Source organism: Prionailurus viverrinus, chromosome F1, assembly GCF_022837055.1.
Source record: "Prionailurus viverrinus isolate Anna chromosome F1, UM_Priviv_1.0, whole genome shotgun sequence".
NCBI lineage: Eukaryota > Metazoa > Chordata > Mammalia > Carnivora > Felidae > Prionailurus > Prionailurus viverrinus.
This window is the reverse complement of record NC_062577.1, coordinates 51,463,350-51,490,619: the sequence shown is the minus strand read 5'-3', so window position 1 is coordinate 51,490,619 and position 27,270 is coordinate 51,463,350. Positions and strand designations below refer to the sequence as shown.

The following is a 27,270-nucleotide window of genomic DNA, read 5'->3' as shown; positions in this document are numbered from 1 at the left end:
AATGGAGCTACAGAGCAGCTATCATGCACTTGCAACCACATACTAAGGCAACCCATCTGTGAACCAAACTGCATGTTTATACTCTCTCAGCTCTTGAGGGACCTCCAACAAGTCATAGGTATGAGCTGAAATTGATTGAGCTACCAGTATACAAATGGTCGATAAGATGGGGTCCCAACAATCTGCTTGCACAGTATATAATAATTCCTGGCTCTTTTTGTGCCCCTTTCCATTTATGGATATCCCTTTCCCCAGATATCCTTTCCATTTGATGATGAATTTCTGTTGGGCTTCAATGGCCTCAAGAGATGGCATGTCTGACAGAACTCAGCTCATGAGAGGTAACTCTAGCTTCATGGCCATTTGATGTTCCACAGTCAGCTTCTCTGCTCTTACCAAGGCCCAATAGCATGCTAGAAGCTGTCTAGCAAATGGTGTTTAATTTCCATTGTGTCATATGCCCTTGCTCCAGACCCTGTGAGTCTACCTTGTGATTCTCTTATTGAGAGCTTGCCATAAATGTCTCACAGCATCTTTTCCCACTATAGCCACCTTTAGTACCACAGGCTCTGATAGACTTTATGTCCCAAGTTGCTTGGCTGCTTGCAAAACAGCCTTGACCTTGACCTGCTGAAGAATCCATTTCCGCTTGAGGGCACACTCAGAGCTGGCAGCGCTCCATATCACTCAGTATCTTGGTCAGAATAGTATTCCCAGATGTGGAATATGCTCTCTTCAGAACCTAAGAAGGCCTGCCAGACATTCTGTTTCCTTCCTACTAGTGGTAAGTGCAAGAGGCAATAAGCTGACCTTTATTTTGGAAGGGGTGTCCTAGCATGTCTCAGGCTACTGCACCCCCAAACATTTTACTGATGGGGCAGACCCCTTAATTTTCAAAAACGTGGTCTCTCATTCTTTGGAGGACATAATACTTATCAAGACTTCAACATAACTGCCACTTCTTGATTCTCTGATTCTTCTTTTTTTTTTTTATTCATTTTTTGAGAGAGATGGAGACAGAGTGTGAGTGGGGGATGGGCAGAGAGAGAGGGAGACAGAATCGGAAGCAGGCTCCAGGCTCCGAGCTGTCAGCACAGAGCCCAGTGTGGGGCTCCAACCCACAAACTGGGAGATCGTGACCTGAATCGATATTGGAGGCTTAACTGACTGAGCCACCCAGGCGCACTGAAATTTATTATTTTTTAAGTGAAGGCCACAGTCTGAAATCAAAGTGTTGGCAGGGCCATTTTCCCCCCAGTGGCTCTAGATGAGAATCCTTCCTTGCTTCCTCCAGCTTCTGGTAGTTTCTGGTGTTCCTTGGTTGGTGGCCACAAAACTCCAATCTCAGCATGTTGTCACATAGCCTTCTCTGTGTCATTATCTCCTCTGTGTCTGTGTAGCCCTCTCCTTTCTCCTATAAATATATGACTTATATTTAAAGCTCACCCTAAACGTGTGATTTAATTAATTACATCTGCAAAGACCGTATTTCCAAGTAAGATAACTTTCTGAGGTACTAGGTGAACAAGAATTTGTGGGAGACACTGTTCAACCCATGCCAATAGGTTTGCCAATATTGTCGAGCCTTTTCAGTAGACCGAGCATGTATACAACACAAAACTAGGAGAAGAAAAAGAGTCAATAAATAATTTATGACTCCTTGTTACACTTTTTCATTAGTCTGGAAATAAGTACTGACTTATTTGCAACTGTCTCAGGTGGCAAAAATAGACCTAGTCTTATACAAATCTTTTAACTTAAACAACTTAGTCTACCAATCCAGCATGTAGTAGGATTTAGGGTAAATTTACAGCCATCACTGCTTTGTTTGGCCCTTAATTTCATACCATATTTATCATTGATGTTTTGTTGTTTTTGCTACTCTTTTGCTTTGTAAACTGTTCTTTCTTTGTAAGATAGTTTCAAAGCAACTATTGCTTGCACTATAATATTCTCTTCCAAGACGCAAAACTAAGTAAAAAACACCGTTCATAAAAATATAGCCTTGGAAGTCAATTTGTTTATATCCCATTTCTGCCAATCGCTAGCCCTCCACACATCTCTGTGTTTCAGGTCTTACTCATCCGTAAAATAGGAAAACAATTTCTTCTTACCTATGTGGTGTCTGTGGAACTTCAAGAGCTTGACGAATATTAGCTACTATTAGTGATTTTTATTAATGGGCTAAGACTACATTACACTTTAAAAAGATCACTTTATAGTTCAGTGGAGCAGTAAAAGATTTCATTTTTATTACAAAATTATGGATATGCATCTTTTTTTGTTTAAAAGTCCTTTCTTTGTGGCCCAATTGAAGAAAGATGTAGATATGTCACTTTCTTCTCTTACGTTTTCTCTCCCCCACAAATATCTATCTACTTCATTGTGTATTAACGAAAATGAAATCAAGAGTGGCAAAGTCAAAATTGTCACTTCAGTAGTTAAATTTGTACCCACACTGACCTGAGTGTGTCTTGTTATAAGTTTGGTAAGTAAATAGCCAAATTTTCTAGGGAAAGCTACTGTAAAATAACTGTTAAGGAAATTTTGGCTAAGAATGTGGCAAGGAAGGGGCATCTGGGTGGCTCAGTTGGTTAAGTGTCTGACTTCGGTTCAGGTCATGATCTTGTGGTTCGTGGGTTCAAGCCCTGTGTTGGGATCTATGCTGACAGCTCAGAGCCTGGAGCCTGCTTCAAATTCTGTGTCTCCCTCTCTCTCTGCCTCTCCCCCACTCACATTCTGTCTCTCTTTCAAAAATAAATTAACATAAAAAAAAAGAATGTGGCAAGGAAATATATAGAACAGTTGATATTATCAGTGTAGGATTTCAAGCTTCCACAGATTTCTCTCCACCTCTTTAAAGATTTATGCCAAAGAAAATTTTCAATTAAATTGATCCTTTAAGACACGTAAAATGACTGTATATATGGTAGAGAAAAAACTTATCTGAGTGATTATTTTATGTGCTACAAGCTTGAAGGTAAATGTCCTTTTAAAATCTTATAATTTGTACCAATCATATGTAGAGAAGTAAAAGCCCATCAAAATTAGTATTAATCTACATTTTCTATTTCTTATTATATGCCATTATGTGTTCTTGCTGTGAAAAATAGTTTATTAAAAAAATGATTCAACATCCTAGATTACAAAGGAAACACTTTATTTTCAAATTAATTTTTTTAATTTGAATATAGTTGATATAATGTCACAATAGTGTCAGGTGTACAACGTAGTGATTCAACTTCTCTGTATGTTATGCTATGTTCACCATGAATGCAGCTACCATCTGTCACCATACAATACTATTACACATAATACATATTTTAGATTCCACATATGAGTGAACCATATCATATGTGTCTTTCTAAGTGTGACTTATTTTACTTAGCATAATACCCTCTAGGTCCATCCATGTTGTTGGAAATGGCATGATCTCATCCCTTTTTATGGCTACATAATATTCCATTATATATTTTTTTTACCACATCTTCCTTAAAATAAGAAACACTTCGCTGTATTTTATCCTGAAAACAATTTCATTTTCTAAAAATCTAAATTAATCCAAACCAGAGTTGTTCTAAATGGGATACATTTTATAGCAATAGTCAATAAATTTTACTCATTTCAAAGTTTTATTTTTCTTAGAAAATTTCAAATCACATTGCACAGAAGAAAACATTTTATAAAATCAATAACAATTTCAGAATTAGAAAAATGAAGTACTCATGATTTGGTTTTTGATGTTTTCTGATTTCTAAATGTAATTGCAAGGAAATAATACCAAAGTTTTAAATTATTCCTAGATTTTTAGACTCTTTGAAATCACCTTTATTTCTGAAAAATATTATATAAATGATGTAGTTCATATCCCATTCACACTGTTTTCTAGAACTACTCATTTAGGTTATGAAATTTTAAAGTAAATGCCTAGGCAATATTCCAAATGAATTTTATTGTATTTCTAAAGGGAGAATATCTAGAAAATTACTTCAAATGTTATGAACCTTAACAGCTATCTATATTTATACATATAGAAGATTATTTGATATGATATCAGTATCCCTTAGAAAAAAGTTTTATACTCATGCTTGGTGTCATACTTTTTGTTTTAATGACTTCTTTTTCTGAATACAATTTCCAGTAGTTTTTGTATCTATAAACTGAGTAAACTTATACGGTTGCTTTTGATCATTCCTAGTTATAATGATAGGACCAAGGCTCAGTGTTAGTTGTTTAATTATTTGTTTATGTACTATGGCGTTCCTTTCAGCCTCCTTCGCTCAAATCTGCTTTTCTCCCTTGAAATTGTGTGGTAAAGACAATATTTGAAGAAATGTAACTGTTTGATCTAATCTGCATATGCTTATTTGTATAAGAAAGATAATTGAGAATTGACCTCATGTGGATGCTCAGTAATGTGTTTACTTGTTTTCCTTTTTCTTTTGTGGCTTTTTATTTTTAAAGAAAATGATGGGATTAATTTAACATAGTGACATTTTTCTGTGCTAGTTCCATCAAATGACGTGTGGGCATCACTGCATGGGGTTCGTTTTGGCCAAGCCCCATGGTTTTATTTGGCCCTTTCATGATAACAATCACAATGTCACCATCCTTTATCTCTGCCATTGGTGACAATAACCATACCACCACGCTGCTTTATGAGGCAATAACTTGCTTTCCTCATTTATCCACTCAGGAACTGGATTATTACCTCATAAAACAGTGTGATTGTACAATTATCAATTAAATCCTAGCTTGTTGAGACTCTTCAAAAAAAAAAAATCCCTTTCCTAATAGTGGTTGGCAATAATTTCTTTGTCTGAATTCATAGAACATGACCGGATTCTGGTTTCTTGACTGCCAAAGTTACATTTCTCACACTGTTTATCTATTATCTGACTTTTTTTTTTTTTTTGGCCTTGAAGGTGTTGTATACTGCCAAATCCCAAGAACTGTTTTATATTGTAAAAGAACTAAAACCTTATAAGATATACAACTTCACTATTTCTCTCTGCAATTCAATTGGTTGTGTGACCAGTGCTTCAGGAGCAGGACAGACATTAGCAGCAGGTAAGCAAGTTTTTCTGTACCTGAAAAATGTGAAAAATATATTGTATATTTGTAAACAAACACCTATAAAGCTCAACACCTTCTCTAGTTTGGACTTAATACTTGTCTTTTCTGGTTTCTCCTGCTCCCTGATCACGAACCCTGATTGCTAGCTGTATTGACATTTTTAAACAAACAAAAATAAATAAATAGACTTAAGTTTCTAAGAGGTCCCTGGGAGCCCTGAGTTGCAGCTGTGCCATAATAAGAAATGCAGCTAGATGCAGAGTGACTCCAGGGCTCAGTATTCACTCTAGGTCCTACTGATATCCTGACAGTTGTTAGAAGTATTCAGGAGGCTTCTTGTGAGGGCTCAGGATACTTCTTCTTGACCCTTTTTGCGGGCTTTGGGTCTACCTACTCCTGCTCTCTGGGGCTAAAGGCAGACATCCAGGAACTAGTGGGATATTCTGGTGTTATATTTTACCTTTAATGGATAGGCAGCAGTGTAATTATTAATTTACTTATTATTAATAAGAAGCTACTAAGTTTATACAATTTAAATAAAGGAGTCATTATCAAGTATGATCTTAGTAGGAAATGCTTTGCATAAAATGTTGCTTGCTTTACACAGAACAAACTAGATTCATACAAACTTGATTACATGTGTTACTGACACCTACATAACTCAATTACTCTGCATTTAGTTATTTTCAAATCAGTTTTTCTGTCTGCAGTCAAGCAAAGCTTGGTGCTCCCTAAGAAAATTTCCAGATGTGAGGTTAAGAAACTCTTAGAAAATCCAGATGTGAGAAGGTCGAAAGACTTCTAGATGAATGACAGATATGAAAACATATTTAGCTATAAAAATATTCCTTATGCCTTCTCCCTGTGTTCAAGTCTGATTCTATTGTTTTGTTTTACCTCACTTTAGTTCTGGAAAAACTTGTTTGGCTCAAATGATCTCATCCAAGTAATTTGTTTCTTCAAATTTCTATCAATGAGAACAACTCACAAATTCTAAAGAAGTATGTTTGCTTTATTACCTCTACAACCAAACTCTGTATTTTTATATATTTATATGTATTTCATATGTATGAATACATTTATGGGGTACCTAGATTGTACAAAATACCATTCTCCTATAAGACTGTTTGTTTGTTTGATTATTAGAGGGCTGCTGAATATGGATAATAGAAGCAGGCTCTCTGCCTTCTTTTGGAAAGATGACATAGTTTGGGACTAGAGAACAAAAAAAGAGGACTCAGTCTTTCAGGCTGAAGAAAGTAAAAATAGAAGCAATGCAAGCTGAAGATTGGCCTGAGGTATAGTGGAAGATACAGAGGGATATACTTATAGTGGAAGATAGATGGGTACCAACCATGTGACTGAGTAGAAGTGAAATCATAACCCCCAGGGGAAAACGTTTAAAATCACCTAGTGTGACTTTCTAACCAATAATGCTATATTCTTTGTAACATTGTTCCCAAGTGTTTGTCCAACCCATGTTTGATACCTTTCGTGGTAGGGGAGCTACTACCTCTCAGGCAAATCCAGGTTTAGAGACCTCTTTCCAGAGGTGATTTCTTACATTGATCTAAAATATCTCTATGTGGCCTCTATTCAACATTTTCCTTCTACTCCTTAGGGGCTCTCCTCAGTCTAATTCATCTTTTTCTTGACGTACTTCCAATAACATTTTCAGTTCTCTCCGCTCAAGTCTCTCCCCTACGCTGCACACCACGGCACCCCCATCTGTACCTCACACATCATAGTTCTACCACTAGTGCAGGTACTCTCCTGTAGATGAGATTCAGTCTGTCTTTTCATGGAAACCAGCAAACTAAAGGAAATGGAGGGACATATGCCCGTCTGCAGAGACTAGATGGACCCTCGGGATGGCAAGGGGAAAGTGGGGCAAATGTCTATGAAACAGGTACTCCCTGGCTAATGCACCAGTGATAACATCTGTGCTAACAGCATCCTCCTTGGTTGTAGCAACTGGTTTCCGTGGCATGGAGGATGGCCTAGCTGAGTGTTCTGAGCAGCTCTCATTTAACTTACTGGCGAGAATACTTTAGGCTGCTCCTGTCCACTGGAAATGTAGTGAAAGAAAACTAATCTACGTCCTCCGAATCCTTTCTGACTCTAAAGTGCCATAATTATATTGTTACTCTAGTTTATTGTGAGTGCTCAATTCAGTAAGCGTGTATTAAGGGCCTACCTATTTAAGGCACTGTGAGGGTTTCAAATATAATTCATTCAAGGACAGTTTAATGGTGTCTGCATTAAGGTGTTGACATACAACAGATAAGGTTAGCATCTGGAGGTATTAGAAAAGGGACAAAAGAACACTATGGGAACATAGAATCTGGGATAAGTAGCTTTGATTTGAACAATACCATTTGACTGAACAAATACCACTATAGTCACTATTTTAGAGACTGGCATTGTTCCAAATACCGATGGGATGAAAATTAAGGTATATGAAGATTTGTCTGGCAGTAGAGTGTAAACAGACAAGAAGAGAGTGTGTAAATAGGGTCTGGTAGACTTTTCTAAGAGGCAGAGAGGGAGCAAATCAGATAAATAGAAGTAAAGATTGGAGGAAGGGAATGGAGGTGGACCAAAGAAGAGAAATGCATAGATTAAGAAGAGGGAAGAATTGAAGACAACAGTCAGTGTTGCAGACCGTGGTCATGCCATTAAATATAATAACAAAGATAAAGACATAAACTCATGAGTAGAAGTTTGATCATTGGGTAGAAACACATCCATGGAAAGTCTTAGATCCCAGAAGAGAAAATGCAAATCTGGAGCATAACACTGATACAGATTTTGTGATTATTGCATAGAGATAAACGCTAAAGCTGTAGGTGATAATGAATTAGTGAAAGCAGAGAAAATACAAATTAAAAGTTCGCATCTCAGTGAAGGCTCATATTTTGGGAGAAAGAGAAAGGAGTAAGGGGAAAACAGACATGGGCAGAGTTAGAGGGAGCAGTATCAGAAAAGTTAAGGGAAGAGAGAGTTCTAGAAGGTCTAGAATTCTGTAGCATCATATGCTGTAGGGAAAGCAACAGGAATGGGATCTACAAGGAAGGTGGCATGGAAGGCCCTCTTGGAAGCCCTCTATTTAACATGGTTGAATAGAAGCTGGATTGTAAAGGACTGAGCAGTTGCAGAAGATGTGATGGTAAATTTAAGATGTTCTGAATGTGCAAATTTAAATGTGGAAATTAAAATTGTTGTTGTTGTTCTTTGCCACAATGCTCCTTCTACCCAATCTCCATTAAGAGAAATACATCAACTTTCGTTCCCATGTAAAATGCTTTCTTTTCTGAAGGAAAAGTCATTTTAGTGTTCTTCTGGGGAAATGTTTTTTTTTTTTTTCTTAATCCTTTAATTTTGGTCAGGAGTCTGATTCTTCATCTGTAGAGCAGAGAACAAAGTCACTTACATGACAAAAGTATGGCAAAATAATTTTTACTTGCCATTTGATTTATTTTAAAGGACATAATTTTCAAGGGTGTTGAGATCAGTAAGAATGAACTTCTTTGTTTTTGTTGGGATATAAGGAAAAGCCCAGAAATTACAGATCCAGTATCTTTTTGCCACCCTTATTTTCAGTAAATGAAAGTTTTTGTTTCCAAAATTTTCTTAAGATTAAACATCTGGCTATAACTCACAGATGCTAAGTCATAAAAATAAACACAGAGATAGTCAATCCTTTTGGTCAACAGGTTTGCCGTAGGGAAGAAATAAAAGTTGACTTGCAGCTTTAGGATTCTTCCTGCCCTGTTTCTTCAAGTAATAAAATTGCAAGTCGGAGGGAATATATTACTGCAGCGAATTCGAATGGATGTGTGGGGAATTAACTCTCACATGAAAATGTAGTTCAGACGAATTTATTTTAGGAGAAGGAAAGAAGCCAGTGACCATTCAAAACCTTTGAAAAAGGGTTCCAAAAGTTAGTAATAGTATTCAGCCTTTTGAAATCATTGATTCGTAAAAATATGTTTCCTCCTTAAATCTCAGTCACAGGAATCAAAAAGATACTTGTGAAGATTTATCTGACTTTTAGTAGAAAGCCTGAGAATTTCAACTGGCTCTTGTTTTGTTTCAAGTATTTTTTCAGTGAAAGATATGGTTAGAACCGGTGCATTTCTTCTGGAATGTTGTATTGCTACCTCTTTAGTTTCGTGCTTGCGACAAACCTGAGAACTGATCTGCGGGAGGCATACACCCAGGAGCAGCCACGTTTCTTGTCTCTGTAGCAAAGTCTCCAAGCAGGGTCATCAGTGGCTCTGGACTTGCTTCTGGGTTTCTGTGGGTAATGAACCGATGGCCCGGGCCCTGTTAGAGTCCTTGTTATTTTTTCCTTAAGATCACCCTTTCAATTTAGGAAATTTGTGTGTTTCCACGCTTTGCGAATTCAGTACAATTTAAACCTTTCTTAAGAGCAATTCCTCTTGGAGCTCCATTCCTGGACGAGCAATGTGATATTTCCTTTGCCTGTCATAAATTGACCTCTACGCTACAAGCTTAGAAGTACCCATCTCCCATTAAGCAAGTAATTAGCGGTGCATTAAGGTTTTTCTCTGAATCAAAAGTAAAATGTATAGGCTGTTTGCTGCTCAGTTGAAAACACACATTGTTTTGCATGCAGGTACATGAGTCTTTTCATTGTGAATAGGACCCAGAGTGATTAAACAAGCACTCTTAATATGTTAATTTATAATTTTAATTACAACAATCTTGTATATATAGTCATTAGTGAATACTAATATAAATATTTTTCTATCTTTTTATTCATAATGCATAAACCAATCATCCAGTTACTTCTCTGAGGTTGCCTGTTTTTGTTTCATAATACAATCTTTGTTCTTAGTTATGAATGCATTTTGTTCGTTCCTGCCTTGAATAATCCCTCATTAAGCTAGTCACTTTCTGCTCCATGCTAAAAAGGAAAAATTATCATGCAAATGTGGCATGCCATATTAAAAAGCACATTACCAAACACTTTTGTTGCTGTCCTTCAATTAGTTTCCCTTCTTTGAATTTAATTCCATTTGTTGTTAAACTACTGACTTGATGTATGGACTCATGAATCTGAAGCTGCTGCCAAGAAAGTGGGGGAAAAAAAAAATCAAAGCCTCTTCGAAGAGCTGCAGAGGGGAGCTGAAATGAATTTGCTTCACCTTTGACAAGAACACTTGAACAGCTCTGGAATCCTCTGATGATCCAACTTGGCTAATTATCCAATTATTTATTTCAAGAATAAAGGCACTGTTTTACAATTAGAGAAGTGTAAAGCAATCTGAGAAATTTGGTAATGACAGATGACTTAAGTAACTTCTAAGATAAACAGTATCGGTGCAAACTTGTCTCACCGAGTGTTTTCAGACAGCAGTTCTATCTTAGCATCAGGGAAATCCTGAGTACACCGAGGGTTTTGTTTGTTTGTTTTGCTCTTTCCACAACAGAAATTATTTTACAGTTTTAACCAACATGTCAAATTTCCATGGCTCTTAAGCGATGTTTAAGTTGTATTTCTCTTGATTAAAAGCTTTTGGTTCAAAGCAATACTTTTTAATTGCCTAATGATATAAGTCAGTTCTTAGGAAAGAACCGCACATTTAGGAGTTCATTTGCAATATAACTGAAAAATTCATTGCATGGCAGTAAAACAATTTACTGTTAATTACAAGGAGAAGAATTTGCTGTAGCATGCTCACAGATTGCCATGAATCATGCAGCACTCCTAGAGATTTATAACAGATGTGTAAGTGGGATGAATTAGCAGGGTTTAATAACAGAGACACAAATCATGCAGACTTCAAGGAGCTTTAATTGATATACTAGAATGTGACGGGCATGAATCACTCAGCCATTCAACAGCACTGTAACATATGGTCAGCTCAATATGCTGCATCTTAAATCGGTTGGTGAGTCGTTGGTTGTCCCATATGGTGGAAGCAATATATTTTTCATGATTAAAAAAAATACATCCATTTTTTAAAGAAATATGATTGCAAAGCATGTTTGTTATTGAACAGTCACCTGAATGCCAAACTGGGTTTTTTAATGTTTTTTTTTTTTTTTAACATGGCAGCTTCCCAAAATAAATAGCGGCTACTACTTGTAATACCAGATCACTGGAGGCATTATCAGGACCAAACTGGTGCTTGTTGGCACTCTGGATCCACAGCAAAGCCTATAGGAGAGCGCAGCTGATGGTATCTCTGACTGTCAGGGAAATCCTTCAGAGTCAGGCAAAGCAAACAATATGAAAGGAAGGAATGATGTCACTTTCAGAGAAGTTCAGGAATGCCCAGATTTGCAAATAGAATAAAATGAGTTGAATGGGAGACCTCTCCTGAGCAGGGTAGGGAAAGGGCTGTGATCCTACCGTTACCCATAGTGTAACAAATTGGATATAGCTTTTTATAATAACCTCTTCGTTAGATGCTCGGTCCTTCAGGAATATTCTAAAAGAAATCCTGGCTGACCATCACATGGATGGTCGTACCAATTCCATGTCATTATTGATCAATGGTGTCAGGGTACGAAAACAGGTATCCTGCTACAGACGGGTAACCGGTGGCATGTAAAAATCTTTTCACTGAGACTGGAATCTGGCAGCTTTCGGCAAAGCTCTCGCAGCATTAGTAAATCTGACAGATTTGAAAAAGGAATATTGCAGCCTTAGAACTGTGGCTGCCAGAATTTAATGTCAACAATTAAAATTTATTTTGATCCTTACCTACTGTTTATTACTGTTTGTATACACAACAGACCTTACTAATACAGAGATGCACTATTAGAAGGAATTACCATCTGTTCAGAGTGAAATGCTGGCATCTGTCTTAGATGCTAAAACTAAAATGATATTATTTCTAACAAAACAAAATTAACTGCTTTTTACTCACCAACTTTAATTTTGACTGTGTGGCTGCACCCAAGCAAAAGGCTTGTTGATGAAACATGTAATGACCTCTGTCATCAGGTCTGCATTTAGATATGTGACTTTAATAGGGTTCTCCTGGCCTTTTTGGCATGCAGAAATCATACTTTTTAAAACAGCCTTTTAGCTTTATAAAGTGGTACCTATAGGAAGACATTAAAATGACACAATTAGAATATGCAAAAATTGGCTGGATCAGGGAGACTACAGTATGCAAAATATTTTGATAGATGTACCCTAAATAAGTACAAGGAAAGAAATTAAGGAGACGAAAATTCATCTGAACAAAGTTGCCGTAGGTCCTACAGTGACACCTTTAGGAAAATATAAACTGTATCTTCCATTGGACTATTTTTAATTTTCTCCTACACTGACATATATAAAAGATTTATATTCAGCTCCCCCCTTTTTGTAAAAGCCTAACTATCCTATTAACAAAGGTCTCCAGTTTTTTGAAGGTAGAGAATTTGGAGTATCAAGGACAATGGTAGTTTCCATACTGATGCTGGACCGGTGGTGCTAATTTCTGAGAAGCCAAACTTCAATTCTATATATCACAAAATAATAAATTGTGTCACACCAGCATTTAATGCATGTACACAGTGCATTAACTGTAACTGTAGTACATTTATTTGTGCTAGAGGAGACTTGAAAATGATTAAAAAATCAATACTTTGCTGTCAGAGAAGCAAGTGTTACGATGCATTTAAGTAGTTAATTGCATAAGCCCCATAAAAGCTTCAAGTTTGGGTACCAAGGATGCCATAATTACAGTCCAAGCAGCTACCTTTTATTAACGGTGGACTTTAGGGGACGGTGTGCCCCGTCATCATGCCGCTGTGTGTGCCGTTCAGAAATCACAGACCCTCTTCTCCACACATGTAGGATGCTAGTTACGTACGAATTGATGATCATCAGAACAACAGCTGGTTAAGGTAGTGTTTATTCACCAAACAAGTGATCTCCCTTAAATTCTCAGAAAGCAGTGCTCTCTGACCATCCTTTATGTCTTAAGACATATTAAAGAAATCATAATATTTGTGTGCCCTGGTGTGGTGAAGAAATAGGGTGGCTCAGAGCTGAAGGGGATAAACTAGCTGGCTTCCTGGGGCACTGAGAGGGTCCGGGTGTTAGATGTCCAGCATGCCTTCTGGTTTACTAATTGAGAAGCACTGCTAGAAAGTATTCAATCATAGAATTTTGAAACTGGAGGACACCCTCACTTCTGTCGTACTCTTGGACAGATGAGGCACTGAGGAACAGAGATACCAAATAATGGATTAGCCAAATTAGGGACCTAAAGAGCCAGTCTAGAAGCTAAGTTTTCTCCTTTCCAGATCAGTTCCACTGTACATGTTCTCTCTGGAAGGAAACTAGTATGCAAAACAGGGAATGGTAAAGTAGATTTGTTCTTTTTTTCTCCAGAGAATAGACAGTGAACAAGGCAAGGCTGAGTGGTCTCGTGATTCTGAGGGGAGCATCCTCTCCTCTTCTGGACACTGACGGGAGATCAGGTACAGTCGAGTGGTCGCCAACTGAGAAATCATGGCTTCCTGATCTGACGTTCTTGTTTAAGTCCTGATCCCAGTGCCTTTCCATGGGTGTTTTGGCCTGGAAGTGTTTGGGCAAACTGCATTTCTTGTGACAGTTTTATATTTGTAAGGAAAAGTCAAAATCATGTTCTGTTGCTAAGGTGCCTGAGGAGGTCTTATGTCAGTCTGCTCCCCACAGATGCCTGAAACGTAGAAAGGCTGTTCATTGTTGGATTCCTGTCTTCCTAATGGGAAGTGGATGGTGTTTTAAGATATTAACACTGCCATGCAGTGTTCATAGGTAACAAACTCTTGCTTGAAAACAAATAAAGAGATTTGATTTTAAAGACCTGCCATCAGCGAGAGCTTCTGCTCATTTAGGCCTCCGTTCTTATGCTATGACACTCAAACTCCACACTACATAAATTTTGCACATGTAAATTTATGCATTATGATATGCTATTAATCAGATTATAAAGTAATAAATGCTGCATAAAGCAGAATGTCCATTATCAGAGCGTTTTATAAAGAATATTTACAAATAGAAGAGCTAGACTGGAAACTGGATTACAAAGCTATTGCAAAAAATACAAAAACATTGTTAAGTTTATTCTAAGTGGAAACAGACTTTGTATGTTGTTATTCTTTGAAACTATGGATATTGAAGATCCATTTTATACTTGACATTTATAAGAGGATTTTCTAAGTAAATACAGATTTTGAATGCGGATGAATTGTATCCTTTTGTGATATGTTATCTGAAATGTGTGTTATTGGCTAGTAATAATAGTGCCTTGTGTTTGTATAGAAATTTGCTTTCTAAAGCCTAACACAATTATATATATTGTTTTTAAAAGCAGTTATTGTCAAGGTAGTCTGCTGAAATTTATCCTCCTGTTGTAGATGAGAAAACTGAGACCTGCATAAGTTTTAGTGATTTTTCTAAGTCATGCAGAGTTAGAAATTAAAAAGTAAAATGTAATCTCTAATAGTCTGCAGAGTCCTTTCCATTATTCTATGTTGTCTATTAATTCACTGTTTTGTGATTAATGAATTTATAACTATAATCCCTTTACTTTGATAGTCTGAGAAATGGTACTTTATTATTTCTCTCTCTTAGTGAGTCTGTAGTTGTGTGAGTGTGTTGAATAGTTCAGGAATATCTATTTTTCTTTTCATCATTCTGTGTGTGTGTGTGTGTGTGTGTCTGTGTGTGTGCATGTGTGTGTGTTTAAGTGTGACCAGTCTAGTTTAATTGATTGAAAATCCCGCCTCTGGTCTTAGGGGAACTGGGAAAATAATAACTCAGTGTGGTGCTCACCCTTTCAAACAGGCTAGGTTGACTCCTCCAAGTGAAACATACAACATACCAGCTGGAAGGTTGTTGTGTTTTTGTTTTGTTTTGTTTTGTTTTGTTTTGTTTCAGCAAGAGAATAAAAAGTATACTCTAATTTGACTCATTTTCTGTAGTTGACTTCCTAAGAATAGTTTCATTGCTTGGTGGAATAATTCTCCTGTGAATTTAGAAGAAGTGTTCCACTACTTGTTAAAATTTAAACAGTCAACATTAATTTTTGTGCATTCTCAGTGAGGGTGCCCTTATTGATTATAATCATTTTGCCAAATTAAAAAAAATAAGTGCACTCTCATTTTAGGAGATATTAAAATAAAACTATTGAGTTGCTGCAGTTTCTTTTGTTTTGTTTGACCGAATTTATATTCCTGATTAAAAAGTGAGTTTGATTATGGTATCCATGGGGGAAAGGATTCTGAATGCTATAGTGGTACAGCACTTCACCATTATCCTCAACCAGCTGGGTTATTGGAGTAAAGGAATACCAAATATCAAACAAATGGGAACTTCAGGAAAAGACTACTTTTAAGTGTTTATTTTTGAGAAAAAGAACAGGGGAGGGGCACTGAGAGAGGGAGAGAGAGAATCCCAAGCAGGCTCCATGCTGTCAGAGCAAGAGCCCGACACAGGGCTGGATCTCACAAACTGTGAGATCATGACCTGAGCTGAAATCAAGAATCAGATGCTTAACTAACTGAGCCATCCAGGCACCCTGAGCTACTTTTAAACAAGGATAAAACTCTTTAGTTCTTAAGATGTACAGGAGGTATATTCATAAGTTCTCTATTTATTTCAAATGGACATCCTACTCTCAACACACCAAATATTTATAGTTTGTGATTCTCTAGATCTTTGCTATCCAGTATGGTAGCCATATATGGCTATTTAAACTTCAATTAATTAAAATTAAATAAAATGTAAACTTCCATTCTTCAGTCCCACTAACCAAAGCTCAAGTGCTCAATATTCATATGTGGCTAATGCCTATCATATTAGACAGTACAGATCTAGAACATTTCCGTTATCAGAGTGTTCTATTGGATGCCATTGGAATAGATGGTGTTTTTTAAACTAAAATTTCAAATCATTTTGTCCCAGGACACTAGGGAATCATATGTGGAAAATAGAAAATATAACAGAAGAGTTCAAAATCCTCTTTTGTGCTTTTAAATAGCAGACTTTAGATAATAAAAAATTATATAATTTGTCCTCTATTACTTCCTTGAACCCAGGACTCAAAAATCTTTGACAATTCTTCATCCTCAGTTAAGCTCATAGCCAATAATAGCCTGCTGAAATTGTAATACAAGGATGTAATTCCAAACACTGAAGAGAAGCTTAAGGGGAGAAGAAATTTCTAGATGCCTTAGATTTTTATTTTCTTGGATTATTTTGAAGATGGAACATGGCTTGTAGAGTGAAATCTTTGAGAACCTACCATTTAGCTAATTTTGGCAAGGAGTGCTAAAGGAAATCATGCATAAAATTTACAGATTCATATATATATAAAGACATCTCATGGTTTGCCGTGGCAGAAGAGGAACTGAGTTGTTAATTATCTAAGTTGAACATTTTGCTCTGTGCCCTCTGTTCTTTACAAAATGTTGAAATAGAATCACAATCAATTGTTTCTCTTTGGAAAGCTGGCCAAGCTTTCTAGAAAGTAACAAATGCTACTTGTTCTAAGCTATTTTAAGGTGAATTGTATTTCATGGTTTAAGGCTATCAAATCTTGTATTCACGTCATTTTAATATATGTTTATTGAAACAGGCCAAGACTTTGTGTATGCAGAAACCTGTGTGAACACAGATGGAAATTAAAAGTCCACAGCTTTAGTTTAGGCCCTTAAAAAGTAGGCTTGGAGGTAATGATATTTGTTCCTTTCTTTACTTGTACCTCTCAAACCCAGCCGACCCACTTAGAGCAGGAATGAACTTCGGCCTACACACTCAACTGTTTAAGAAGAAAAATCAAAACAAAACCTTAGTTTCAATAACTCACTTGTTACTCTGATCCCCTTTCCATCAGGTTTTAGGGAAAATCGCCATCTCTGTTACTTACTCCTTGGGTGTCCCAGAAGCCTCCAGAGAATTGCCAGTGTCCCAGAACTTGAAGCATGCCGAGGCCTCGGTGTGTGGAAGGACGCTGGGCATTCTCTGCCCCTACGCACAGGCCCTGCAGTGGTGTGGTCACTTCAGAGCCCTGGGGGCTGTTGTACCTGGACCAGAGTTCATAAACTGCTGAGTTCACAGGCTCCTTTTCCTCATGTGGATGCCCTGTTTGGCTTTCAGAGTGGTTTTGCTTATTTGTTTTAATTTAAACCAGTTACTAAACTTTAAAAATCAGAAAGGTTACACATAAAATGACTATTTTTGACAAAGTAAGACATCTGGCAACTTCAGGTCATTGTTCTTTTACTCTCCGCTGGCTGGCACAAATCCGTGACTCTTCACCCTGGCCTGGTTCTTCTCAAACCCCATGCTGTCTCTTGTGTCTCCATTTAGTCCATTTGAATAATTTTCTTTCCTTGATTGGCCTCTGTGAATTGCAGCCCTAAGTTGATGCTGTGTTAACACAGGGGCTCTGCCCTTTGTGATCAGTAATCACCCACGGTAGTCACTGGGAGTTACAGGCTACAGGTTTCATGAGGGATCTTGTAACTTCTGGGGGAGATAGCTCCCACTCAGGCAAGGGAAATTTTCCAGAAAAGGGGGCAGTCATGATCTAATGGTGATCAACAGCCACGTTTGAGCACTGGGATACCAGCTTGGTTAAGGGAATCTGGGTGGGGCACCAGCAGATGATAATATGAAATGTCTTTTACCAGAATAAGAAAGAATAGAGAAACTATCTCCACAGGGAAATTTTATTTAATCAGCAACATTTTATGGTAACTATTTGTTAGTCATTTAAATTGTGTTTAGTACCATTTAAGGTATACTCTATCTTGTGTTTTCAGTTCTTAGAACCCCATAAATACTCCACAACTGCCTTGATTTTGAGTGTGATGTACACGAGTACATGTGTACCCGTGTGTGAGTGTCTAGAAATAGAAGCTAAGTTCTTGAATGTAACAAATGTTTTGTTTTGTTTTGTTTTGTTTTAATATTCAGCGCCAACCCAGCTGAGGCCTCCTGTGGTCGAAGGAATCAACAGCACATCCATCCGTGTTGGATGGCTCACACCTGAAGAACTGAATGGACCCTCTCCTACATATCATCTAGAAAGGAAAGAGTCATCTCTCCCAGCTCCAATGGCCACGATGATGAAAGGAATTCGTTTCATAGGGAATGGATATTATAAATTTCCCAGCTCCACACACCCAGTCAATACAGACTTTACTGGTGAGTGTATTTGACATTACTTTATTGAAGAGGCACTAAGCACCAAGCTGTTTCTTATTATTTTGATAGCCCTCCATAATGAATTTTTTTCTATGTTTGTCTACAGAAATACTCATTCAGACCTTTTATAACTTGATTGTGTCAGTATGTCCACCTTCCTAGTATTCTAGGCGGGGGGAGGGGGGGGGAGGGGGGAAGTGAGTAAGTAGCAGAAAGAAAAGTAAAATATAGATGTGGAAAGTTAGCTTTGTTTGATCAAAGTATATGCTGGAAATGAGACCATTTACCAGAGTGTGTTCCTCAGAACGCTTCACGTGCTCTACCAAAAAAAAAAAAAAAAAAAAAATTCTGTGGGCAGATGAGTTTGAGAAATGCCCCATGAGGTTGGAGATTCTCAGTACATGTCAGGTTGTTAAAGTCTCTAAAAAGAATTATAAGAGAGCTATCTAATTTTTCTTAGCCCAATATTCCAGATCCTTATTTGTTACTTTTTTTAAAGCATGATCACTATCAGTAGGTTTTGTGGAGAGCATTATGGGAAAAACTAATTTCAGGGAAACATGCCTTCTATGGGTAAGTGATGCACTTGCTTAAGGCACTTAAGGCACTTAAGCAATCTCAGGAATCAACAAAAACAATGTTTTCACACGATATTTTTAGACATGAAAACCAATGCCAAAAAATTCCCAATAAAATCCCAAATTTTAAAATGAAGACTGGATCCATTCCTTTCTTGCATGACCCTGTAATCCCGCCTCATTTGCCTCACCCAACTCCTGGTCTTGCTGGTCCTACAATATTCCAGGCATTCTGTTACCTTTCTGAATTAGAATTTTTAAGAATTCTGTTTCACTATAATTATAGAAAACTATAACTATTTATGTTACATATTCCACCTTCCCAATTAAAAAAAATTAAAAGGAGTAAGGTACATATGATTCTGTAAACTCATAATGATATTCATTTAATCCACGGGAAAGTCACTTTGGAGCAAATAGTCTTTAAAATGTTGCATATGTTGAGTACAATGAAGTGGAATTTGAGCTATAAAATGTGGCTCAAATATTATTGCTTTATTTTTTAAAGTTTATTTATTTTTGAGAGAGACAGAGAGAGAGCATGAGTAGGGGAGGGGCAGAGAGGAAGAGAGAGGGAGAGGGAGAATCCAAAGCAGACTCGACACTGTCAGCGTAGAGCCTGATGCAGGGCTCGAACCCCAAAACTGTGAGATCATGACCTGAGCCTAAATTAAGAGCCTGACGCTTAACTGACTGAGCCACCCAGGTACCCCTATTGCTTTGTTTTTATTTAAAATAGTAAACAGTTTGCTTCTAAGTGAGCCTGATGTACATTTGTAATGAATGATCTTCTAGCCAAGGTATATTGAGGTGAATACCCCTGGTCTAGTACATCAAAATCATCATTGTGTGTTAGAAATTCAACCACTGAGATCTCATAAAATGTTCCACTTCCGTTTAATATTTGTAAATGTCAAAGAAAGGAAAGAAAAGAAAAGAAAAAAAATCTGGCAAAGAAGCTACGGATGTAAAGTTAAAAAGCCTTTCCTCCAATGGAAATAGAAACTGCCTTCCTGGTCCAAGATTTGGCACGCGCTGTGTTTCTTCGAGGAAACAACATTCGTTTCCATTCAGCTGGGCCTATCTGCTGCAAGTATGTCAGCTTGGATTTGCGGGCTAGCCAGCAGACAGATTTTTGATGGGATCACCTACTGTTGTTGCAGTGAAAGATAGAGTGGCCCGTCCACCGTTAATAAATTTAGTCGTCTGCACGCTCTCCCTAGCCGGCCTTATACTCTGAGGTGCAAGGGCTAGGGGCAGATGTAGCGTCTGGGAAGTTTTCCAAATTCCTCTTTAAAAAAGTTAGGCCGTAAACACTGGCCTCACTAAGCAGGATCCTTCTGTCTATAACAAAGCCTCCAGCTGCACAGAAAATGTGTTTGGAGTACACATCATTTGAAGGACAAGGCGGGGAGATCACAATTTTGGCTGGAAGTGCTCCCTAGAGGTTTGGTGATTCCCAGAGAATAAGAAGTTCTGCATTCAGGCACGTTCTGGGGCAATACTAGCTCCTTTTTATTAGCACCTTCACCTTACTTTTAAGGTTCTCTTTAACTTTTAAACCAGGTCTGCATCAAATTATTGGTTTGATCCTTTGGCTCAATTGGCAGGTTTGGTTGAATAATTTTATTGAGCTGGGCCCATGGTTAAATGAAGTTTACTCAATCAATAAGCTGGGACAATTTACAAAACCAATGCGATAGCTTTCTCTAAACTTGCATCTTTGCTAAGCAGAGCAGTATGTGCATAATTCGCACCTTCCATTCATTTTACTTAAATATTCTCTCATTCAATCCCTACAAGCCTGTAGGTAGGAATTTTACCCTCAGAGCACAGAGGAAAGGAGAATCAGTATGTGGCTTCCCTGAGGTACGACAGCTACTGAATTTCAGGGTTCGAATATGAATTGGAAACTTCTGATTCAATGGCTGGTGCTTTGCCATGGAAGGGAAAGGCACACACGTGGACAGTTTTTTGGAAGGTGTAGAATGAGAGTATGTGACAGTAATAAATGAGGATGGGATAAAATTATCAATCAAATATTCCTTACCCAACACTGCTAAACTTTTTTGGATTTTTCTTTCAGTTGCTGACTTTTCAGCTACAAATAGTTAATAGGGTTGGCTTATTTATTTACTTACATCTCCAAAGCCATCTAGGGATCACATTTTTTCCATAGCAATTGATTCCAGATTGTTCTTAGAAGCTAGATGTTTAATGTCTGAATGAAATTATTTTAATGGGCTGAAGTGCTATCTGTCAAATGGTGCTATCAACTTCTTTTCTATATATCTTATGCAGAATTTTATATCCTGAGGCAAATTTAATGAGCCAATTTTGGAAATCTCAAAAATGATTAATTGTGTTTAATAAGTGAATAATTGTAAGAACTAAGATGCTTTTATTTTGAATTATTCATTTTAAAATATCAAACTCTAACTGAAATGACTCTTGAAATATGGATGGAGATATCCAATACTCAAAGACAAGTATACAGTTATGTACATTACTGTGCATATGTTATATATAAAAAAAATAAGTCAGATTTTACCCATTGATGACAACACTTATAAATACATTCATAACATGTTCTGTAGTCATGGATGATGTTATTAAAATTTCAGTATAGATGATCTCATTATTGCAGCTCAAGAAAGGAATCTCTTATATAAGTCACACCTCTTCCATATTTGCCTTAAATGTTTTTAGTGAGTAGGATATAATGAAAATAGTATATGTTCTAACATGTCGCTTAATATTGTAAATTATTTAGCCTTGTGTTGTAAATGAACTCTATCAAAATTGACTTCTGGGAAGAAAAATTATTCAGGTGCCTCTTTTTTAGAGTCTGTTTTTGGTGCCTTTTCCTTTTGAATACAAGCGTTCTTTCAAAAATCTAATCTCTAGGAAGGATATATTATCAGTCATTTACATCACAGTGTAAATTTAAGATCAGGTATTAACTCCTCTACTTCTGTATGAGTAACAGTGAGTGCTTTGGGAGAAATCTGATAAATTTCAGATCCAGGCCCTGTTATTTATTAGCTACAGGTAATTAGATACACCACTTAATCGTTTCTGTATCTTTGTTTCCTTTTCTTTAAAATTGGCATGATAATATGACGTACAATAGTGATATCTAGAAGTAGGCGAGAATGAAAGGCAATAGCCACCTCCTGAACTTTGCAGTGTCTGCCATGCAGGTTACTTAAAAGTCTAAACATTGGCTGTTTATCATTACTCATTTAACAAATGTTTAAGTGTTTACCATGAGACAGGCACGCTTCTAAGAGTCCTCTGAAATTTATAAAGTTAGTATTCTATTAATTCGTCTCCTGTTACACATATATTGTGCCTGAATGTTATATTTAAGGTATGAGCAATATGTAATTTCTATATTAAAATATGATATTTAATTTTGTTATTGAAAATAGTTAAATTAATCTGCCTAGTATTGAAACATTGGATAAACTATTTTTCTGTGGATCTAATCGTGCTCATCTATTAAATGAAGGATTATGCTAGATGACCAATGCCTCTAACTTCTCAAATTCCAAATCAACGAATATAGAATATTTAAGTAGCTTCAAAAAGTCAAAATAGAGGTTGTTACCAAAACATCTGAGTTTAAAAATAACCAGATTTTTGAACAAATTTTTCAGAGATCATTTTTTCATATGATATTATGTTCATAATTTATGATTAACATAAATTTGTTTTTCATATGGGGATACATTAATTTATAGGGATAATTTAAATGATATGGAGAGAAATACTCAATATAAAATGGATATTCAATTCTTGGGTTATGTCAGAATGTGTAGAGAAGCAGCAAATTCAACATAAGCTCATAATATTTTAACTAGAAAATCATATAAATACTCATGGCAAAATATTTTTCTGGTTACATGGGGTTAACAATACTTCCTCCTTCCAAAATAAGAGTAGCAAATAGAACATTCTCTACCTTCTACAGTTGGAAGGGGTGATCATTGTGTCTTCAGAGGGAAAAAAATGCTCATTTTTTTTTCAGGAATGCAGAGTAAATCCACTTGATTTACACAAAGAATTTAGTCCTTTCCATGCGATGCTAGTAATCCAAAGGGAACCTGGTAAAAACAGCAGACTAAACTACCGCTCAGACTAGCATTCCAAAGGTGACCCTCTCTCCTTGTCACTTTTTCTTCCTATTAGCGAAAACAGGCCCGTGATCGTGATCGTTTGGGGGAAGGTTTGACTATTGTCGTATCCAGCCGCCAATCACAGCCTTTTAAACTGCCTTTACTGGTGACCCTGCCCAGAAATCAGGAACTGCCTTTGGGGAGATCTTTGTAGCAAACCACTGGGGAGATGAGCATACATGTGCACCTGGATGTAATTCCCTTTTATTTGTCTTCACGAGGAATGTGATTACTGATGTTGAATATCTTGCAGATGAGAACTCTGTACACTTTCTTCATAATAATGCTGTTCAAGGACACTAAATGATTGTCAGACGTTTTTGTCTTGTGGTTTTTGCCTTCCCCAAAATGACTGAACTAGAATGCTTTAGGATACAGAAATACAATTAATTACCAACCTATGAAGAGAGAAAGGCAACTCCCCAAATCGATATTCCTTAAAAGCATATATTTTATATATATTTTTTTACTCTATGATATATGTGCTTTATTATTATTATTTATTATTTTTAGTGAGCTGGGACATTTAAGTACTTCATTAAAAGAAAGCTCATTATAAGCAGTTATAGAGAAGGTGCAAGCAGAGTAAACTTCTTCAGATAGACTAATTAGTAAAAGCATATTAATTCTGACCTTCAACACCCTTGCTTTCCCAGGGTTTGTTTTCCTCCAACAGGGAGCGAGTAATTTTACCAGAAAGTTCTTAAAATCAAACAAACAAATAAAATAATAAAACAAATAAAATGCCAAGTCCTCATAAGGCAGATTTAAATCTCAAGTTGTATTTGACCTTTGATGTTAGATTTTAGTCATAGTTACTGAAAAACAGATATATGAATCAACTATCTGGCCTAACAGTTTAATGAACAGGCAGTGATGATACAGAAAGAGACAGGCGAGAGCAGGAACACGGACCTTGTCAGCAGAGAAGTGGTTTCCAGGCAATGAAGAGGCTCGTAATGTGTTTTCTGGTTGTGACACAATAAGGAGAGATTGTGAATATCTGGTTGAGAGCATCTACGGATTCATAGGGACGAGGGCCCAACTGTGTATCTTCTTGGAATCACAGAAGTCAGACTAACCCATGGTGACTTGGGATATTAAGAAGTAAGTGAAAATTGTTTTGTTTTTACTACCTTTAATGGAGATGTGTAAAGATAGCATTGTTGGATGGGGAAGGACCATGTTTTTCCCCACTCAGCAAATGCATCACGAAGGCTGAGTTAAGTGACTGCATGTGTTTAAACCCTTGTATTTTTTAAAGTGACACATGTTGAAGCACATTCCCATAATGTCACCTTGGGTTTGAAATGTTAACAGTAGGGTTGGTCTGGGAGTACTACGTTCAGTTTCGCTTTTAAATTTTATCTCCGATTGCTGAAAATAATCATTTCAACACCTGGCTTTCTCTTTCACCAAAACTTATACCAGTTGACTCTTGCTTAGGTGGTCAAATTTAATGAAATTGCAAGTTTCCCTTTGCATGAAGAAACCTTCCCTCCCTTTTTAACTTTTACAGTGTCAGTCTAGAGCAGGGGGTTACAGAGTTCACCTGTAAATGTTCAGACATTAAATATTGTCTGCTCAGCAAGCCGTGAGGTCTCTGTCCCAACTCCTCAGCTCTGCCATGGTAGTGTGAAAGCAGCCATAGGTGATATAGAAACAAATAAGCGTAGCCTCATTGTTTTGGGTAAAAACATTTTATTTACAACAAAAACAGACATCAGGCTGGTAGCTTGCCTATTTTGGGTCAAGAGTCTAGTCTAAGTTGCTTAAATTGATATGTAATTTCAGGGGCGCTTGGGTGGCTCAGTCGGTTGGGCATCTGACTTCAGCTCAGGTCATGATCTCGCAGCTTGTGAGTTCGAGCCCTGCATCAGGCTCTGTGCTGACAGCTCGGAGCCTGGAGCCTGCTTCGGCTTCTGTGTCTCCCTCTCTCTGCTCCTTCCCCAGCTCACACTCTGTCTCTCTCTCTCTCTCTCTCTCTCTCTCTCTCTCTCTGTCTCTCTCTCTCTCTCTCTCTCTCTCTCTCAAAAATAAACATGAAAAAAATTAAAGAAATGTATGTAATTTTATCATTAACAATACATTTTTCTTTCTTCTGCCCTAATGCCAAGAACCCTAAAAATGAGTACAGGGTAGCTCAGATAAAACAAACAGGAGAGGACCAACACAACAAAACAGATAATAATGCTTGATAAATGGAAATGTTTGGAAACCACATCTAGTTTTTCCCATCAGGGGCTTCTGTGGCCAGTAAGCCAGCCAGCATTGACCATGTCAATAGGACCGAATAATATTTACATTTGGGGCAAACCGTTTCTGTTAGCTGATAATGCTTTTAGTCAGCTTTAAAGCATCTGCTGTTTCCTTCTCTCTGTTTATCAAGCCGAGCTGTATTGTCACCTTATATACACACTGCACATGTGTTCTCACACACTCATGTCACATTCTCAAATGCACTGTTCCCACCAGGTCCCCAGGTTTTCTATGTGGTCTCACATTTACCTACTTCAATTGTCCAATGTCGTCACTTACAATATGTTTGCCATTTAAACATCTTCACTAGGGCTTCATTGCTAAAGAAAAAAAAATGTCTCCATCTTTTTTTGTTTAATGTTTATTTGTTTTTGAGAGAGAGAGACCGAGTACAAGTGGAAGAGGGGCAGAGAGAGAAGGAGACCCAGAATCCGAAGCAGACTCCAGGCTCTGAGCCGTCAGCACAGAGCCCGATGTGGGGCTCCAACCCACACACTGTGAGATCATTACCTGGGCCAGCCAGACCCTTAAGCTACCGAACCACCCAGGCACCCCAATTGTCTCCATCTTTGAATGGCATTTAGGATCAATATAATAGAGATTAATTTTAGTTTCTTCTTCCTTAAATGGGTAGAAAGAGGAACTTTGAACAGAAAAAGAATCATCATAGTCAGCAGTGATAGAGAAACTAGCCCCTATGAAAAAGTTGAATGAAGTGAATTATTTTGTATATATTTTTTTGGAAAAAACTAATTAAAAATACTTAAAGAGCTATATTTACTCTTATGTTATAACCATTAGGATAAATATATAACACCCACAGAGGAGTATGGCTTAATTTCATTTCTACTAAGCTTGAAATTCCAATAATATTGTTGCCAAAATACCTTATCTTTCAAAACTATGTTCTAGTGGTCTGAAGAAATGTTTTACAAAATCATGCATTAAGAGTCCCATGTGAGCAGGGAAACTTCAAGTATAATTATGCAGACAGACCACAGTTAAGTTCCGCACATTGAAAGCAGTTCACAGACATGGCCCTCAGGTGTTGTTTGGAGATTCAAGAAGGGAAACTCAGTTACGTACATTGTCATGACTAAGGAGCAGCCTCATTTAAGTCCTTTGGCTTTAACTGCAACCTGAACAGAGAGGCATAAAGAGGAAGGAGGGGACAAAACACCTGAAGAGACATTCTGGCAATGGTGGCCATGCCAACCTCGCAAAGGGGGTCCTGGGAGAGTTTCATAAAGGAGATATAGGGACTTATGGGAGGTGTGTAGGGATGAATGGTTTAATGACCCTTCCTCCTACACAGGCAGAAAATTTAAAAAGAATGCAGATGCCTCCTTCTTGTCTTCTGCTTGTCTTAATTTTTCTCTGCTGAAATCCATTCATTCTTCTGTGTATACCACTGTCTACCAAAGTGAATAGCACCGATTGCCTGACATAGAAACCTGGGAAATTTCTTGAATATGACTTCTCACACCCTTTCTCACATTGCACCCATTATTCCTCCTCTGGCCATTCTTTCTCTTACACAACTCTTGGAACCATCCATCGGTCCTATGGCTAATCCCTGATCCCGGTCTGTGGTGTGGGTCTCCTTACCAACAGTTTCACTCTTTTTCTAGGCTGGGTTTCTGATGAATAAGCTGTCTTTCCATTCTCTTGCTTAAAACCTTTTAGTAGTTTCTCATCGAGATGCCCTGCATGAAGTCTTTGCTGCTTACCTTTCAGCCTCATCTTTCCATCCATGTATCTCCTGGTTTACCCTCCAGCTATATGACTTTCAGTTCCTGCTGTCTGAATGCACCACTCCATCTTAGAAGCCCAGGTCTTAGAACAGACCCATGCTTTTGCCTGGAATGCCTTCCCTTCTTTGAATGGGCTTCTTTTTCATTTCACAGACTAATCCTACCTATCATTAAAGTGTCAGCCGAGCTGTTCCTCACAGTGGCCTCCCCCCACCCCATACCAAATCTAGATTAGGGGCCTCTCCTATGTA

General features: G+C 37.4%; 1 protein-coding gene across 1 annotated transcript in view; it reads left to right on the top strand.

The window, feature by feature from the left end:
* USH2A (usherin) overlaps positions 1-27,270 on the top strand; it is a 735,906-nt gene that overhangs the window by 207,643 nt on the left and 500,993 nt on the right. Inside the window, exons 19-20 of the mRNA XM_047839579.1 lie at positions 4,926-5,070; positions 18,017-18,247. Of these exons, the coding sequence (XP_047695535.1) occupies positions 4,926-5,070; positions 18,017-18,247 (376 nt within the window). The remainder of the gene's footprint in view (positions 1-4,925; positions 5,071-18,016; positions 18,248-27,270) is intronic.